General features: G+C 41.9%; 1 protein-coding gene across 1 annotated transcript; it reads right to left on the minus strand.

The window, feature by feature from the left end:
* Positions 1-254: 254 nt before the first annotated feature.
* LOC149196827 (uncharacterized) lies at positions 255-731 on the minus strand. The gene has a single exon (XM_089408448.1). It carries the CDS (start codon positions 729-731, stop codon positions 255-257), a length of 477 nt encoding a protein of 158 aa, XP_089264574.1.
* Positions 732-19,607: the final 18,876 nt, after the last annotated feature.

Raw genomic sequence — 19,607 nt, forward strand, 5'->3', positions numbered from 1 at the left:
CTTCAGCCATCTGATTCTGAACTTTTGCTTCCAATATAGTTCCTCCTGTTTCCTCCTTTCCTCCAGTTGATTGTAGATGCGTTGTTCCTGTTCCAGAGTTTCTTTAGTGTGCCCCTTTGTGATTATCCTTTGCTGAAGTTCCATTAGTTCCTGTTTAGTTCTTGTTGTGCTTTAAATATGTTGACAAAGGTTTCTCTGTTCCATCGCTTTAGTTGATTTTTTAAAAACCTGAGCTTCTGTTGGAACTGAGACATCTAGGATCCATCAGGCGGGTTGAAGGATGTCCATGTAGTTTTTACAAAGTCTTTAAACGAGGGATGCGAGAGCCAGAGCTCTTCGAAGCGGAAGGGTCTTCTAGTGAGGTTGCCTGGTCTTTTCCAGTGGAGGGAAATCGGCCAGTGATCCGATCCCGTGTGAGGAAGAATAGTTGATGAGAGATCTCCGCTAAGGTGAACCGCATTGTATGATATGAGGAAGCGATCCAATTTGGATGCAATTTGGTGCTTGCCTGCTCTGCGATTGCTCCATTTGAAAGTTCCATTGCAGAAAGGCATATCTATGAGGGAGGTGTTGTGAATGAAATCCTTGAAGTGGGAGTTTTCTTGTTCCATTCTATTTCTACCCCGAGTCTTCTCCTCTAGCTTGGTGATCATGTTAAAATCCCCTCCTATTATCCAGAGCGGGTGCCTTCTATTGTTGTTCAAGACCTCTATGGTATCAAGAAGAGCCATTTTACTTGTTGTATCCTGCGGGAAATATACATTTCAGAGGTTTCCATGGATGTTCGTACCTAGGATGTGAAACTCAGCCTGGATGAGGTGATGAGAGGCGTGAAAATCTGAAAGAGCTATAGCTTGAGTGCTCCATGGTATAGCCAACCCTCCTGAAGCTCTAGAGGCATCCCTCGCGACCGATCGACAACCTGGGCAAGCTCTGGAGAGAATGCTGCCTAACGTTGTGCTGTTAAATTTGGTTTCTTTGAGAAAGCACATTTGCGGCTTTTCCATTTTAATCATGTTTTTTAACATTCTGAGTTTTCCTGGGCTGTTGAGCCCTCTTACATTCCATGATACCAGCCTCATGGGTTAACTGTTGAGGGAGGGTTTGTAGTACTTCGTCAACTTAGCATACCTGCGCGAGTCCACCAGGATTTTCCCGATCTCGATCGTTCGCTGAAGATCCATCTTTCTTCCTCTCTTCTTGGTGTCTTTTGGGGGTAACCTTCCGTCCCATATGCTACCTAGCTCTATGCCTAGTTGATGCTGATTGAAGGCCCTGGAGATGACCACTTCTAGGTTGTTGAGTTGATTCTCTGGTATATTATCATATGCCTTCTTTTTGCATGCTATTTCCAGCTCTATAATGTCTAAACGAGTCACATCTATGCTGTCTGGTTCCTCTTCCATTTGTTGCACTTGATTGCTTTCCTCCGTATTGATTTCTGAGTTTTGTGGGGGTTTTAGATTTCCATCAACTTGCATATCCTTGCATTTCCCTTCCATTTCCTTTTGACCATTAATGAGGATTACAGGATTTATAATGGGAGATTGAGGTTTGGATGAGGAGGCTGTTGGAGGGGGGGGAGGGGAGGAAGATGAAGGAGGGGCTGGGGTAGTCTCAGGAAATGGGGGGTGCTCATCAGAGGCATTCGCGAGAATTTCAAAGCTGTTCTTTGAGGCTGGGCCATGGGTATGATTTTGGTGGGGTTTAATCCCATTAGAGGGTTTCTTGTGCACACGCCGTCGACTGGGGGCATTGGTGAAGCCGTCCTCGGTTGGGGCTTCTGATGGACCAGGAGTATTGGCTTTGGCATTCAGTGGACAGTCCCGGAAGAGATGCCCAAGAGCATGGCATTTTCTGCAACGGAAGGGGACATGCTCATAGTCCAGGGGTTGGACCCATTTTTCATCATAGTGAGAGAGACTTACCGATTCTGGAAAAGCTTCATTTAGTTGCATGAAGACGCATATGCGGGCATAAGAGGTGTACCTGCGCATTTTTGTTCCTTCTGTGCCGTGATGTATTCCACTAATCCATTTCCTATGTCTTTGAGAATGTCCTCATCCCAATATTCATCCCGAAGTGAGTACATTCGAATCTAGACTGGCAGCCATGTGAGATCTTCCTTATCTGAGATAAATCTTGGTATCCATTCCCTCAGATACAGTCCTGCCGAGTTAAAAAAATAGGGCCATGTTCCCAGGATTCTGTATTTGTCTTCTAAACAGACAAAGATAGCAGTAAAGAAGCCTTTCGGCCCTAGCTACAGGGTGACGTCTCCTTTGGGTTTCCACTTCACCGCAATCCATCCATATAGGGCTCTTTCCGTCGGCCAGAACCCTATGAACTTCCCAATGAGGGCATGATCCCACATGTATTCTATTCTTTTGTCAATCTTTTGTCCCGACAGCTCTATTCTAGGTCTTTCTTTTGCTATAGGCTTGCATGGGGTCGAAGAAACTCTCGAGCTTCCTCATGTTTCTCCCCATTGCCTTGTGCAGCACTGGCTTTATCCTTCCCTCCTTTTCCTTTGTTTCCCTGCAGATACCTATTCTCTTGATTCATTGTCTCCTTGTCGATGGATCCGAAAACAATATCCTGTTCAGGACCGTGCAGCGAGATATTTGCGCTGGGGGAGGGCTCTGACGCCCTCCCGTGCGGAGTTTCCATTTTCCCTCCCTAGTACCCTGCAACGCTGTTGCACAACAGGTTTCCTGGTCCGGTTCTTGAGTAGATCCAGAGGGTTGCAGACTACACCATCACAGAGTCTCTCAGAACCCTAATCTCTTCGCTCTCCGTCCGCTCCTTTTCCTATTCAAATATTAATGTAATATATATCCAATATTAAATTTGAGAATAAAGACAAAAACTAAAAAAAAAAGTCTACCTAAAGACAACTCCTTTAGCTTCGAGTTGTCTTTAGTGCAAGTTTTTGGAAGCTTTTCCCGTGGATTCTAATTTCTCTAAAATCGAGCACAAATTCATTGAAATCACAACTTTATTTGTAAACCTTGCATAGTAGAGTGATGAATCCATATATATAGTAAAAAAACCAGTTTAGATAACAAACATCAAGATTTCAACATGAATTTTTCCAGTCATTTCCAAAATTATGAAATAGATTAAATGGTCTTTTTTTTAGTATTTTTAGGAATTTTTAAATTATGAAAAATAATTTGTCTATCTAATATATGAAGGAGTTGTCTTTAGCCCTAAGTAGTCAAAATCACCCACTCATAGCATCATCTTGCTCATACTAGCCCTTAGTATTTTTGGATTTTCCCTATTGGAGTTACAAACTAGTGACCTTTCACCAGAGAATACTAGTGACCTTTGACCACAAAATACCTTAATAGAACACAGTTGACCAAATTATAACGCTTAGATCCATCTAACTCTCGATCTATCATGGGTCGAGAGAGATCAAATCCCTAGTTTTTTATCACCATGATCATTAATTTTTTTAATTAATATTTTATTCGAGACGTGACATACTTATCCATCTCGTCATACTCAGTTGTAGAATGTGCCTCTCTACCTGTTACACTAAAAAATGTCACCATGGCTATTTACAGTTGGTATGGCTCTATCAACAATCATACTACCCTCTTGAGAAAGTCTTATGCCTCTGCTATTCATGTCAAACTCCAAGAAAGAGAGAAAGTCTTTATAAATATGTTTATCTCTGGGTACGCAGGTTCTCTCAAACCTTGCCTGCGGGTACGCACCTATTGTTCATAAGGTCTGCGTCCAAAGACGCTCTGTATCTAAAGGGGCAGGTGCGTCCCTCTGAAAAGGTTAAAATGCGCAAGTTTTATCTTCAAAAACTTACTTGTGGTCATTTCTAGAGCATTCTAGAAGGTTGTTTGATGTGTATTGAGCGCCTCCAGATGGTTCATGCACTCCTACCAAAGAGGAACTTATCCCATCAATAAGGGAGTGATCCCATCCAATGAGGGGACTATCCCATTGATGGTGGACCTGATTAACTTCCTCTTGAGCACTATAAATACAGGCATTGGGCCAGAAGGAGAGGAGCTTGAAAGGTATAGATTTCTAAGGGTAAATGCTGCAAGAATTAGGACTCCCATTTAGAAGCTTATGAGGAGAGATTGCCATCTTTACTTGTTCTATTTGGAAGTGGGTGAGCTTTGTCAAAGTAGAGGAAGAATCTTGTGGACCCTGGAAGGAGCTTGCACAACACCAAGGCTCAGGTTGTAATGGTTCCTTTTGATTACCTTTAATGCAAATTAGTCAATTCTTCTCAATAACTTGTTGTTTATGGGTTATTTCATGTACTCCTTGGTCTATGTGTTGAATATGCTTTGTTTTATGTTATAATCAGGTGCTATTTAATTGTTTGACTGTTGGTGATTGCAGGTTTTGAAGAAAAGGAGGAGCTCATCCAGATCAACAAAGCTTGGACTTCTACAACAGCGTTTGGACAAAGGTAAGAACGAAACACTTGATTTCTCATATCATAATGTATGTTTAGAGAAGGATAGCTCCAGTTTGTTTTGTTTGTCATTAGAATGTCTTAGACTTCTAGGAAGGTCAGTTGTGTCCGCCCCCTTGACTGATTCCGTGTGACAAATTGGCGACCATACTGGGGAAAGATTCCATTGATGAGAAGAGTTTTTCTTTTGTGTGAACTTTACTTTGAGAAAATTGGTTTATTTTTCTGGTTTTGGCTCTGTGACCTTGTCTCTGGGCGGGTTAGCTTAGGATTAGTTTTATTTTGGGTTTTCTTGAGTTTTTCAGTAGGACGCACCCTCTGAGTGCTGCACAGTGCGTCCCTGGACGCACTTTTGCTGTGTGCACAGAGCGGGTCCGCACCTGTGCTAACGGGTTGCCTGCGTCCCCTGCCAAAATTTGAGAAAATTCCATTTTTTGCCATTTTTTCTCTTAGATTTTGTTTTTTCTTAGTTTTTTCTGCCCAGATTCATTAGTCCTTTGCCTAGAATCTTCACCTGAACTGGTTTCAATAGCATTGAGTGTTTTAGTGGATTTCATCGAAGTGTAAGCCCTAGGGTTTGATTTTTGAGTAGGTCTTGTAGTGACTTTAGCGGTAGGAGTTGTCAAGCCTTAGATCTCTCTGGTTTTGTCAACATTCTAAGAAGTCAGACCTGTCATAAAGTCTACCTGTCGGAGCAACTTACCATCAAGTTGTCTTTTGGGCCAATTTCGAAGTGCTTGTTGTTTAAGTCTTGAATTCCATTTTACGAAAAGAACAAAAAGATTTGAGTTTTGTTTTGACTAGTCTTTTGATTCTGCATTAGCTAGTCCTTGATTTGATTTTAATCAAGTAAAACAACCTAGAATCATCTTTGTGAGCTTTTGCCTTGTTAGGTTTTCTTAGAGTAATCTCTCTTTTGATTTGCTTGTGAGTCAAGTTTTCATAGTTTTGTAGCTTTTGACATTGTTTTTTTTTGTTAAAAGTAGGTTTACATGCTTTATTAAAAAGAGAAAATACAAAAACATCTCCTTTGAAAAGTTTTGTTTCAAGTAGCTTTGAAAGTTTTGAAAGGAAAAGAGTTTTTCGTGCAAGAAAAGAGTGGTTATGTTTGTGTGCTTGAAAAGAAAAAGAGAATTGTTTCTTTGATTGTCTTTTCTAAGGAAGTTGTTTTCTCTAAAAATTGCATTCTCTCAACTCTCTTAGTTAAAGAATTTCATTGAAAAAGCAAAGTAGCATAAATCATCTTAGGTGCATTTTTGTAGTGGTTGGAGTCGAGTCTACACACCATTGGTTTCACTTCCATTACCTTGTGACTTTAAAGAACAACCGTAAAAGTAACGCTTAAAGTAAAATTGAAATAGCAACTTTTATTTACTAGGGCTCTGAAGCATCAATTTAGATCAGGCTAGTGTCTTGGAGTAGGTGAGTAATTAACTCTCCAAGACAGTAAAACCAAACAAGTAGTCGATCTTGTGATAGAATCAAATCCAATTGTTACATTTACACTCTGGGAAAGCTCCTCTTAAAGGAGAAGCACGAGCTCGTGTCCGAACCAGTGAGGGGATCATTCCCCCCTCGTTGGGAACGACGCCAGACAGTACGTATTACAAACGGTAAACCTCAGATTAACCATTGTCGAGGAGCCAGGGGTCACTTATCGGTAAACCTTGGATTACTGTCAAGGAGCCGGTAAGGGGATTGAGCTTGCTACTCTTCCCTTGCGTGCTGTCGGAGTTTAGACTGTTCCCCCAGGTGTACTTGTGGCCGTTGGTAACCTTAGTGACCATAATCTTTAGGATTCTACCCAAGGTGACGATGGAGGGAAGGTCATACTGTACCTGGAGCAGACGTCGGCTATACTCACTTGGATTTTCTGGGGGGTTCACTTCACTCGAGACGGTTAAAGTGGAGGAACTTGGTCCAGTCTATTCATTAAGCAGGTTGTCGGCGTAACTGTTCCACCCGCCATTTCTGTACTAAATCCAGTGAGGTTGGGCTTCATCACCAACTAGCGCTTTTGGTCCGGAAGAATACTGTTTGTGTTTGGTTTGACGCCCTAGATTCTTTAGGCGTGTGATTCAAATTTGTTTGGTTCTTTAGAGACTTTAGGTGGTTTGATTTGAAATTTTATTTTGTTTTCGTGTGTAGTAGTTAAAAGTTTTTAGCTGTGGCAGAATTACCGAGACAGTCCCGTAGAATTCGGGGCCAGTCTCCTGAAGTTGTTTCTGTGGCCGAATTGTTGAGAAGATCCCGTAGACTTAGGGGTGAACCTCCTCAAGACGAGTCCAATCATTTAGAAGGTTTAAAGGTCCTTGTAACTCCTCCAAGTGGCAGTAGAGTAGGTTCACCTGAAGAAGGAGAATCTTCCTTGGTAGTCCATCCAGATTACCAAATTTTAGAGACAGGTTATAACCCCGAAGCTGTTACAGTTTCTGAGCTTGTTGGTAGTTTTTCGTCTGCTAGTGATACAGACGAAGAACCAAAAATATCCGAACCTGTTACTCCAACTCCTAGTGTTCCTGATTCACCGAGAATAGAAAGAATTATCACCGAAAATCTTCCTGTTGGTTTGATTGCTATTGAGGAACATGTTCCAGAGGAAGAAATAGGCGTCTCTGATCCTGAAGATCAAATTACCCTTGATCTAAGGGAGCGTGAATCTATCTTTTACAGTCCTCCTAGAAGTACTACTTGGTACCTTCGTTAACCAAATATTTAGACAACTTTGGGCTAGGTTTTTCCACACCTCGTACTCCTTTTCCACCTGGAGGTATTCATACTCCTGTAAATATGTCTGGTCAGTCATATGGGTTTACACAAAGTCCTGAATCTTTTTTGCATGGCGGTCCTTTTGTTCCTACTGGGTATCAATCTCTTTCTGGTACCTTTGCAGGAGCATCTCCTCAACCCATTGATCATGGGTTATTAGTTGGAAACAGTGGTAATGTACCATTGGGTGTAGGAGACATTTACATGATGTCAGGTTCAGTTCCCGTTACCCAACCTCAAGGTGGCCAATTACCGCCTAGGGGGCAGCCTCCGTTAATGCCTCGGGGGCAACCTCAAGGTACTTCATTCGTGTCTGGGGGGAAGCCTCAAGGTCAGTACGCTCCTGTGGGGCAATACATACCTCAAGGTCAACCCCAGCCTCAATATGTACCCCAAGGTCAACCTCAGTATCAATATCAACCTCAAGGATGGCAACCTCAAGGATGGCAACCCCAAGGGTATCAATCCCAAGGGTATCAACCTCAAGGCTACCAACCTCAGGGTCAAGGTCAACCCCAGTACCCGTATTTACCTCAAGGTTATCAACCTCAAGGTCAATCCTCAAGTCAAGGTTATCAACCACCTCAAGGTCAATCATATGGTCAAGGTATGGGAATTGCACCTTACAGTTATCAATCCTATCCTCAATCTGGCTATGGATCTCAGTACCCTCAACCTGTTATGGGTCAATACCCTGGCATGTTAGTGTGGGACCCGTCACAGGGTCAACAGATGTTGCAGCCAAGTATACAGCTGGTACCTCAAGAGGGACAACCTGTAGTTTCTGGTCCACCCCAGCAACCGCAACCTGTCCAGTCAAGTGTTCAGACCTCTGTAACTTCGGTAGTTACTCAGCCGCCAATTGCACCTAGTACTCCATCTCAAACGGCTGCTGCAACTACCGCCACATCTACCATACTTACTTCTGGAGTATCGACGGCTCTGGTTTCTACTGTCTCTGTAACCACTCCTCAGACATCTGTACCGTTGTCTGGATCTACGATTCAAACCACAGTCCAGATGCCTGTAGGCCAACCTGGTATAAGTACGGTTGTTACTACTCAACCTCAATTTGTTCAACCTCCGTACCAGGGACAGTATCAACCTGGGCAAGCTGTCCAACAACCGGTTTACCAGTATCAACCGTATCCTAGGTACACTTATCAACAACCTCAACAACCCCAGTACGGTCCGGTTAATCCTGGTTTTCCAGGAGGATATAATATCCCAAATGTGACTCTTGTTCCTAGTTATCCTGGATATCCTCCTCCTGGGGCCGGTATTGTGACCCAGAGTTTTAGAGATCCTAACCGCCAGTTACCGTTTATCGCAACTTTGGATTTACCAGACTTGACGCGTCTAATGAACGATCCAATTCAATATCTTCTGTTCTGGCCGCCAATGCCAAATAAGTTGCCCAGCGATATACCCAAGTTCGAAGGTAAGTCTGGAGAGGATCCGTCCAATCACGTGACGACTTACCACCTCTGGTGTCCTTCAAATTCCATCTCGGATGATTCGATCCGCTTACATCTTTTCCAGCGTACACTCATTGGTCTCGCGGCCAAGTGGTACATTGAGTTACCACGGGCCTCTTTTTACAATTTTAGCCAGTTAGCTACCTCGTCCTTAACTCACTTTCAGTTACCGGTCAGATACGATAACGGTACGAAATTATTAACTTCACTAAAACAATCAACCTCCAGATATATTTCAGATCACATTCATGAGTGGAGACGTCGGAGAAGGCTAGTGAAAGTTTTTATCCCGGACCAAATCTTAGCTGAATGGTTTGTTAAATCATTATTACCAAGGATTACTGAAGATGTAGCTAAGGCCGGAGTAGTTACTGAGGAGAAAGTCATTTCTCAGGCACAATACCTTGACTTAGTTTACACACAGTCGGGTACATTACACGAGAAGATTCTGGATCTTCCAAAGTCGAACCAAATCGCTGCTACTCCTTCGGGATCTCATGCCATTGATGGTATGATTGGTATCATGAATACAAAGAGCAAGAAGAAGTCTTCCAAGGCTTCAACTACTCCTATTATCACTTTGCCCGATTCCCCGACAGGAGAGTCTTCTCCTGAACTTACCGCCGATATTCACGTTGTAGAGTCATCCACGGCCAAATCAAAAAACGGTGGAAAGAAGAAAGGAAAGAAGAAGGCTAAAGCAGACAAGGCTCCGAAGGAGAAAACTGAAAAGACGGAAACCAATGACGAAAAGCGCAAACCTCAATATCCTTGTCTTATTTGTGAAGAGGATCATTTTACGAGAGATTGCCCTCATCGGGCTGAGGTAGTGAAAATAGACAAAGGTTCTCCCACTCCTGCTGTGTTAAAAAATCCATTTCTGGAGTAGGAGAATAAGATGATAGGTTCTTCCTCGAATGCCAGTGAAGAACCCATTTTGATGATGTCTCATGTGAGGATTGCGACTCGATCGCAAGATTATGGTAGTAAGAATCCTGTTGATGGTAAGGAAGAAAAATCTTCTCACTCTAACCCATCAACCTCAGCTCCTGGTTCCGATCCACTACAGATCGAGAAGCCTAACCCAGACTTAGTAATTAAACCGCCCGCCAAGGGTGTACTTCGAAGGTCTGCTTTCAATCCACATGCGAGAGCGGCCCAAAATTACAACATTGTTGAGGACTTAGTTGTTTCACCCTCAGCAATGTCGGCGTTAGAAGTGCTGCAATCATGCCCAGCACAACGAAAATTGCTTTTGTCGGCTATAGGATCTGTTGATGTTCAGGATCCGAATCTAATGATCTTCGATCTAGAAAATAGGACACCACGACTCCCCCATCAAATGGATTTCCAAATTCCAGTGATAGTCAAAAACATGCCTATTCGTCGAACTGTGATTGATAAGGGAGCTTCTACGTGTATTATGTCAATTCAATGTTGGAGATCCCTTGGCTCTCCTTCGTTGAACCAATCCCCCACCATCCTTAAGGCCTCTGATGGCCGTGGGTTCCGTCCGTTTGGTATTCTACAGGAATTGCCTATAGGGGTAGAAGGTAAAACCGTTAGTCTGGATGTGGAAGTGGTTGATGCCCCTCTAGACTACAACCTTCTTTTGGGTCGAAGTTGGTCATATGCTATGACAGCGGTCGTTTCATCGGTCTTCAGAGTAATTAAGTTTCCACATAACGGTAAGATCGTTACTATTGATCAGCTGACATACTTTTCATCCAACCCAGCCTCTTCAGAGAGTATCCAGCATGTCGGTAAAACGGCAATCCCTTATAGGGACGTTGGTGTAGGTTTAGTTAAGGATTCCGGTTTACTGGGAACTTTTCCTCTCCCTCCACTCAGCGGAGAACCTTCGTTTGCAACAATTCATATGATTACATCAGAAAACATTGTTTATGATGATCCTTGGTATGTCCCATCTGACTCTAAGATAGACTCATTCGGTAATGCTATGCCCTTGAGTCCATATGAAATTGCTTATGAAGCTCTTATGTCTTTTACCGATTTTCATTCAACCGAGGTCGACCAAATGAATGTGGTCAGTGAAGAATCACTTTTCACCTCAACCTTAGAACGGATAGCGTTTCCCGAAGTCGTGTCATCTGACGAACAACTTCGCGAAATCCTAAGTGTAGACGATCTACCATGGGAAGATCTCCATCACAGATCTTCGTTTTTACCTAGGGATGATGCATTTGAAAATGACTTTTCATCTATTTTTACCGCTGAATATGTCAAAGACGCTCAGGATCCAACGAAACATTCTGATTCAGAGTTGAATTTAGGGAATATTTCTTGTACTATTCCCATTGATATTTCAGTGAAGCCTGGAATTGAGGAGAACATTCATATAGGTTCCGCATGTACAGAAGAAGAAATCCAAACTTACAAGGCTCTATTCCAAGAATTTCGCGATGTGTTTGCCTGGTCTTACGAGGAAATGCCGGGAATCGATCCTGCCATTGTTGTTCATGAAATCAAAACCTACCCGGATGCTAAACCCATCCGGCAACGGTTGCGTCAGATTCACCCTCGAAAAGCGGCTGCGATTAAAGCAGAAGTCGAAAAGCTGTTGAAAGCAGGTTTCATTTATCCGATCCCGTTAACAGATTGGGTATCGAATATTGTTCTGGTCAATAAGAAACAAGGAACAATAAGAATCTGTATCGATTATAGAGATATCAATCGAGCTTGTCCAAAAGACAACTATCCTACGCCTTATATCGATCAAATTATTGATGATTGTGCCGGGAGTGAAATGTTTTCCTTCATGGATGGTTTTTCGGGTTATAATCAAATCAATATTCTGCCTGCCGACCAACCAAAAACGGCATTCATTTGTCCATGGGGGACATTTGCTTATTGCAAATTACCTTTTGGGCTTAAGAATGCCGGGGCCACTTTTCAACGGGCGATGTCTTACGCATTTCACGACATCAAGCACATTGTGCAACCGTATCTCGATGATTTGCCTGCTCATTCTTTACAACAAGCCGATCACCTTGACCACCTACGAGCAATCTTTATGAGGTGTAGGCATTATCGAATTCGGTTGAATCCCCACAAATGTGTTTTCTGTATAGAAACAGGTCGATTGCTGGGATTTGTTGTTTCAAAAGCCGGCATTCGCGTCGATCCCTCGAAAGTCGAGGCGATCATCAAATTGCCTCCTCCTTCGAGTTTGCGCCAACTCCAAAGTTTGCAGGGGAAAGCAAACTTTTTACGTCGATTCATCCCAAACTACGCCGAGGTCACTAAAGGTTTTACACGGTTGTTGAAACAGAACGTTCAATTCTTTTGGGATGAGATTGCCCAACAATCTTTTGATGCACTTAAACACGCGTTGACCCATGCACCGTTGTTGCATCCTCCCAACTACAACCAGGACTACTTCTTATACCTCGCAGCTTCACATTCCACCATTGGAATGGTGTTAGTTCAAGAAGATGAATTCGGAGCAGAACATGTGATATATTATCTCAGTCGGACCTTAAATCCCACTGAACTAAAATATTCGCATGTGGAGAAATTGGCCCTGGCAGCCGTTCAAGGTGTCCAGCGTTTTCGTCACTACATTCTTCTCCGTAAAACTACAGTTATTTCAGATTGCAACCCTATGATTTACATTTTGACAAAACAATTGCTAGGGGGCAAGTACTCTAAATGGATCGTTATCCTGCAAGAGTTCGACTTGGAGTTCGAGAAGTCCAAGTCTAGGAAATCCTTAGTTTTTGCGGAATTGATGTGTGATTTCCCGCTTACTGACACAGAGACTGTGGCAGAAGAGTCCATTGCGGACGAATCTTTGTTTCTTATCAGTACTTTAGATCCGTGGTTCGGGGATATAATCATCTATATCCAAACCCAAACCTTTCGGCCTGAAGCTTCAAAAGCGGAACGTCGAAAAATTAGGTTTCAATCCTAGCAATACAAAATTATTGGAGATACACTTTATCGCCGGGGGTAGACTTAGTTTTTCGACGTTGTCTAACTCACGAAGAGGCTGAGAGAGTTTTGAATGATTGTTACTCTGGAGCATGTGGCGGTCATATGTCTGGGTATGCCACAGCTCATAAGGTGTTGCGCGCTGGTTACTTCTGGCCATCTATGTTTAAAGATTGTATCATTGCAGTCCGGAAGTGCCACAACTGCCAAGTGTTTGATCGAAAGATGCGCGCTCCACCTGCTCCTCTCCACCCTATAATTGTCGTTGGTCCATTCGCCAAATGGGGTATCAACTTTATTACTTGTAACCCTCACTCGGCCGGGGGGCATGCGTATATCATCCTCGCGGTTGATTATTTCACTAAATGGGCCGAGGCGATGCCTACATTCGACGCAAGCGGCAAAACAGCTGCAGTTTTCATATTCAATCATATAATAACTAGGTTTGGTGTCCCACAAGCAATTATTACTGACCATGGGAGCCATTTTCGAAACACCATGATGACTGAACTTACAAGCCAGCTTGGTTTGCGCCATGACAGCTCTACTCCTTATTATCCGGAAGCCAATGGTTTGGTTGAGTCTATCAACAAAGTTCTGGTTATCATGATCCGACGAACCATTGGTATTCATCGGTTGAATTGGCACAACATGTTATTTTCGGCACTATGGGCATACCGAACCTCAGTAAAAACCTCAACACGGTTCACTCCTTTCCAGCTAGTTTATGGCTTGGAAGCAGTGTTACCCATTGAATGTGAAATCCCATCACTTCAAATGGCTGTCGAATTAGTTCCAACTACTTCCGAAGAGGAGAAGCATTTATTGTACTTAGCTAAATTAGATGAGACTCGACGTGACGCTGCATTGGCAATCGAGACTCACGCGAAGCGAATGAAAGCTCAGTATGATAGAAATGTGACCCCTCGAAGTTTTTCGGAGGGAGACCTAGTGCTCTTGTATGATCAAGCTAACGATAAGCTAGGTGGTGGAAAATTAGTTCCTATGTGGCATGGACCCTATATTGTAAAGCGAAAGCTAGCAAAAGGGGCTTATGAGCTAGTAGATTTTGATGGGGACTCTTTAGGTAAACCCAGAAATGGACTTTACCTAAAGAGGTATTATGCTTAAATGGTGGGTATGGAGAATTTTTAGTTAGGTTAGGTTTTCTTTCTAGCTAGTATGATTGTTAGTTAGTCAGTGTGCTTACCTTAGTGAGTGTGTTTTTCGTCGTTATTCTGGCTTATCTGGGTTTTGCTCTTGATATTGTAGATGTCGACGCCCCTCCAAACATATATTGGATTTGCTGATGGTGCTTGTCGTAGTACACAGAATATCTCTTCCGCAGCTTGGGTTATCTATTCACCCTCTGACGAGTTAGTTTCTATGCATGGGGTAAGCCTCGGTCAAACAACGAATAACATTGTAGAATACTGTGCAGCGGTTGAATTATTATCCGAATCTATTTCATTTGGAATTCGACGTTTGATAGTGAGGTTAGATTCTGAACTTGTTGTATTACAGCTTAATAGAGTTTATGCCATTAGAAATCCTGTGTTATTAAGGTTGTTTTTGAGAGTGCGTCTCTTGGAACGTGAATTTGATTACATCGAATATCAGCATATTCCAAGGTTCTTAAATACATTAGCAGATGCAATTGCTTCTCGAGTGTTGGACAGACATTTACGATAATCATGCAAGTAAATTTAAAAAACATTTCATCATACATGTTAAACAAGATGAGCCGGTAATAGTGATATATATATAGATAGAAGTGTGTCAAAAAATATACATCATCTTCGATCATAGGTTGAAAAACACCTTATGATCGGCAAAAATGATAGAGTACAAAAAGTCAAAAATGTCACATGTGTCTACAAAGTGACTAGCCAATCACTGGTGGTGCTCCCTATACGACACCACTGCACGGGCTACCTTGCGCAAAAATCTCCTCAACAGTCCAGGGACCGCGACTACGTAGCGCTGAAGTCTGATAGGAATATCATCCATAGTAGTCTCAGGTATATCCGCCGTCAGACGCTGTAGATCATGCTCCAACTCAGATAGTACCTCTGCAGCCGCCGCGTCCTGTGGGGCCGGTACCGGTGCAACTGGATGTCTCCTCTCGAAAGGCCGGAGGTTGGCTGGACGCTGTGGACCAACATCTGCATTTTGAAAATTTTACTGTCAGTTTTGAGACAATATATATAAAAAACAAAAAAATACATAATTTGAAAACTCGTGAAAAATAAAGTACCTCTGTCATCCCATTGTTCTCCCTGTGGAAGAACCATGTCCGGATCACCTCAAAAATCTATTCCGGCATACGAAAAATCCTGAATCGCAAACACCTGGTCCTCTAACCAGTGAAAATAACTGTCAGTGAATCGAACAACTGCCGCACTCTCGTCCGGATGTCGGGCCATCACCGCAACCCATCGTACCAGCTTTGGCTCCTGAGGGCCCGAAATATCAACAGTGAGATGCTGAGGGATCAACATTGGAATCCTCTCTAGGGCAAAGCTCACGACTATAGGCCCATATCCAAAGGTCTTTAGTCTCCCGGTCTTTGCCCTGGTCAGTTGGGCTTTCAAGTTAGCCGACAACGCATCACATCAGTTCAAGATGGTGCCTCGGAGACAGTCCATTGCCATCCGAAATTGAGACCCAGTAGCAATATGTAAAGTGGCTGAGCCACAAATCCTGGTCACAGTGAAAGCTAAGACCATGAGTTCACGCCGAGAGACATATTTGATCTCTATGCCTTTCTTATGGTCTCGATCAGGTAGGCACCAATCTGCTCGGAGACTATCAAGGGATTTGCTACCCGGCCTAGTCCCAACCAGATTGAGTTGCTCACCTCTGTTCGGCAAGCCAGTGAGAAAGTAAATATCAGCAGGCTCTATCTCGAGTTGTTGCCCACCGATATAAAAGCATTGCTCTTGAACATTCCATCTCTCGACCAGCCACTCCAAGAATCTTACCTGAGCTCTCATGCCGGGTATGGCCCAGTATTTGTATAATCCACATCCTCTTAGGGCATCGAGGGAAGGTTCATGATTGATTGCAGCTTCATCAACCTCCTCATGCTCTCTTTCTCTCCAATCCAGCATGATAAGTGCCCTACACATGAACAAAAAGGCATTAAAATAAATTTTGGGTAATTTCAATGGTTAATTTGGGAGCTTGGGGTTTCAAAATCCATGTTTTGCGGAGGACGCACCCCGCGTTTGGCGCACAGTGCGCCGGGACGCAGGTGTCCTGAAGGTAACTTGCGTCCCCCGACCTTTTCCCTGTGTAGGAAAAAGTCGGGGGACGCAGGCCAGCCTTTAGGAAACCTGCGTCCCCCGCAGAGCGGTTTCCAAAACCCAAAACCCCCCAAAAATAAAAAATGTAACCTAAAATAAAATTCTAAACGGATGAAATTGACAAGGAGGATGTTGTGAAATACCTGGAAGAGATGGCGTTCGATTCTAACGGTCGGATTTTCCGCAGCGAGCACGGGAAGTTTCTTGTCAAAAGCTCCTTTTTCAACCTCAACAGTCAAAAGGTAAAAATGACATGGTAAAAAGTCTTTTTATAGGTTTTTTGGATGAATTTGTTCATTTTTCACCATGGAAAGATGTTTTTCGATGAATTTTTGCCTATCTTAAACAGGTATGAGTAATGTGTCGCTTTTGTGCAGGACAAAGGGACTTAGAGGGAAAATTGTCATTTTTTCACGAAAAAAATATCAGAGTCATCTTTTAAGCCCTTTTCTGACTCCTAAAACATGAAAAGATTGCCGAGCGTTTCTTTTACACTCGTTAAAACGGAATTAAAAGACGGTCCCCTTATAGCTCTTTTCTGACCGTAAAATCAGGAAAAGGTTGCTGTGTTTTTGTCGTTTCAAACTCGATACGGAAATAAAACGACGTGTCCTTGATCACTTTTTACTTTTCAGGTCAGCGACACTAATTATGAAAGTACTCCTTGGTCGCAAGATCAAGCGGTTCCCCCAGGTATTATTTTATACTTTTTCGGGCTTGAGGGACACAAATTTACGAAAAAGTTCAACTTGGAGTTTTCTTAAGTTTTTCAGACTCTCTAAAATTGAAAAACGCCGAGTTTCTCCTATACTGGGCTCGTTAAACATTTCACAGTAAAGGACCTGTTCAATTACAAACAAGAACGAACCACTCCTTCCTAGGGTTCGAATCAAAACTGGGTTGGACTCATCCGAAGGATGAGCTTATAATCAAGCATATGTTATCCTCCTCAAGCTTGTTAAAAATAAAGAGGTACTTGCCAGAAATGGTGGGGGAAAAGAGAGAAGAATGAGCCTATTTGTTACCATTTGTCTCAGAAGAAACTTTATTACCACTCTTGGACACGACACTTTTCATTCACCTGGGTTGGGAAAACCTTTACCTCACAGTTGATCAAACCACTTTTGAAAGTCTTCAACCGGGTTCCAGGGATTAACTTTGAGTTATTTAGCACCAAACCATCTGTCGTGTCGTTATGTGTCCAAGAGGTCTGCAAACAAAAATTTCATCTGCAAAATACTTATCATCCGTTTGACCATCCCTGAGTCAGTCCTTACAGTAACATTTCTTCAACTTGAACAATGATTTCATGTTGTAGGCTTGCCTGCAACGGGTCACTTTCTATCGACATCAGCACATTATCTAGAGAGATGACTTAGAAATCATCAGTACCTTGAAATCTGCATGCATCAATGGCAGGTTTCTCGCCTTTGACGTCAGTTTACATCATTGACTTTCGATCAAAGGATTCCGTGAAATGTTCGACATCAGCTCATTCATTCACATCTCATGGATTGTACTGGGTACTTTGAGAACCATTGACATTACTGGTGGTCTCTCTCACGCTTGTTAACAGTTCACATCATCGACTGGTAATCAAGTGGTTTCTACCATGTTCGACATCGACTCATTTATTCGCATGGCTAGAATCGTACCAATTCGAGAAGTAGGAATGAAGACCCTGGATCAAATCTTTACCATCCAGGCTGCGAGGAATTTTGTATTCATTATCTAAGTAGACTAACCATAAACAGATGCCTGCGCCCATACTGTGTCTACAAAAGTCTATGATTATGATGTACTGCAAAATCATTTCTGTATCAGAGTAGTTAGTCTGTTAGTTAAAATTTTAATCTGAGTATGGGAATGCCTACCTCAGTGATGATATAATCTTATACATGTATTTTGTGTTGAAAATTGCAGGTTCTGACCAGGTTCTCCACGAGATAATCCTCGAAATGATAAAGCGCTTCACCCTTCCTAGATAATACAAAACCCTAATCTATTCCAGGCTTCGCACTTTAAGGGGCAATCTGTTACACTAAAAAATGTCACCATGGCTATTTACAGTTGGTATGGCTCTATCAATAGTCATACTACCCTCTTCAGAAAGTCTTATGCCTCTACTATTCATGTCAAACTCCAAGAAAGAGAGAAAGTCTTTATAAATATGTTTATCTCTGGGTACGCAGGTTCTCTCAAACCTTGCCTGCGGGTACGCACCTATTGTTCATAAGGTCTGCGTCCAAGGACGCTCTGTATCTAAAGGGGCAGGTGCGTCCCTCTGAAAAGGTTAAAATGCGCAAGTTTTATCTTCAAAAACTTACTTGTGGTCATTTCTAGAGCATTCTAGAAGGTTGTTTGATGTGTATTGAGCGCCTCCATATGGTTCATGCACTCCTACCAAAGAGGAACTTATCCCATCAATAAGGGAGTGATCCCATCCAAAGAGGGGACTATCCCATTGATGGTGGACCTGATTAACTTCCTCTTGAGCACAATAAATACAGGCATTGGGCTAGAAGGAGAGGAGGTTGAAAGCTATAGATTTCTAAGGGTAAATGCTGCAGGAATTAGGACTCCCATTTAGAAGCTTGTGAGGAGAGATTGCCATCTTTACTTGTTCTATTTGGAAGTGGGTGAGCTTTGTCAAAGTAGAGGAAGACTCTTGTGGACCCTGGAAGGAGCTTGCACAACACCAAGGCTCAGGTTGTAATGGTTCCTTTTGATTACCTTTAATGCAAATTGGTCCATTCTTCTCAATAACTTGTTGTTTATGGGTTATTTCATGTACTCCTTGGTCTATGTGTCGAATATGCTTTGTTTTATGTTATAATCAGGTGCTATTTAATTGTTTGACTGTTGGTGATTGCAGGTTTTGGAGAAAAGGAGGAGCTCATCCAGATCAACAAAGCTTGGACTTCTACAACAGCGTTTGGACAAAGGTAAGAACGAAACACTTGATTTCTCATATCATAATGTATGTTTAGAGAAGGATTGCTCCAGTTTGTTTTGTTTGTCATTAGACTGTCTTAGACTTCTAGGAAGGTCAATTGTGTCCGCACCCTTGACTGATTCCGTGTGACACTACCCAGTAATATTGATGGTGGTCATCATCATTTACTTTGACCAATCTTTTATTTATTAATCTTTAAAAGAAAATAAAGCTAAATTATTTAAAATATAATTAAAACTATATTTATATATTTTTTAAATTTAAATTTTAAAAATTAAGAATACTAATTTTGTAATAAATATTTTGATTTTAAAATTTAATGTAAAGTTATATAATATAGGGTTTTTATTTGTTTTACTATTATAAAAACATTTTAAAAATTATACTTACACAACTTTTTATTATTTTTAAAAATATTGGTTTTTTTATATTAATTAAATTTATCGAATAAAAAAAATTATTTATAATATTAAAATCAATAATTTTTGCCATACATTTTTCTTTTTAAATTTTTTCCTTTTCTAGAAAGTTCAAATATTAATGTAATATATATTTAATATTAAATTTGATGATAAAGACAAAAACTACAAAAATTAGCCCTAAAGACAACTCCTTTAGTTTCGAGTTGTCTTTAGTGCAACTTTTTGAAGGATTTTCCGATGGATTATTCGAGTCAAATTTCTTTA

This window comes from Pinus tabuliformis, chromosome 2_2, assembly GCF_031772625.1.
Source record: "Pinus tabuliformis cultivar Carrire ecotype Pingquan chromosome 2_2, CPIR1, whole genome shotgun sequence".
Taxonomy (NCBI): Eukaryota; Viridiplantae; Streptophyta; class Pinopsida; order Pinales; family Pinaceae; genus Pinus; species Pinus tabuliformis.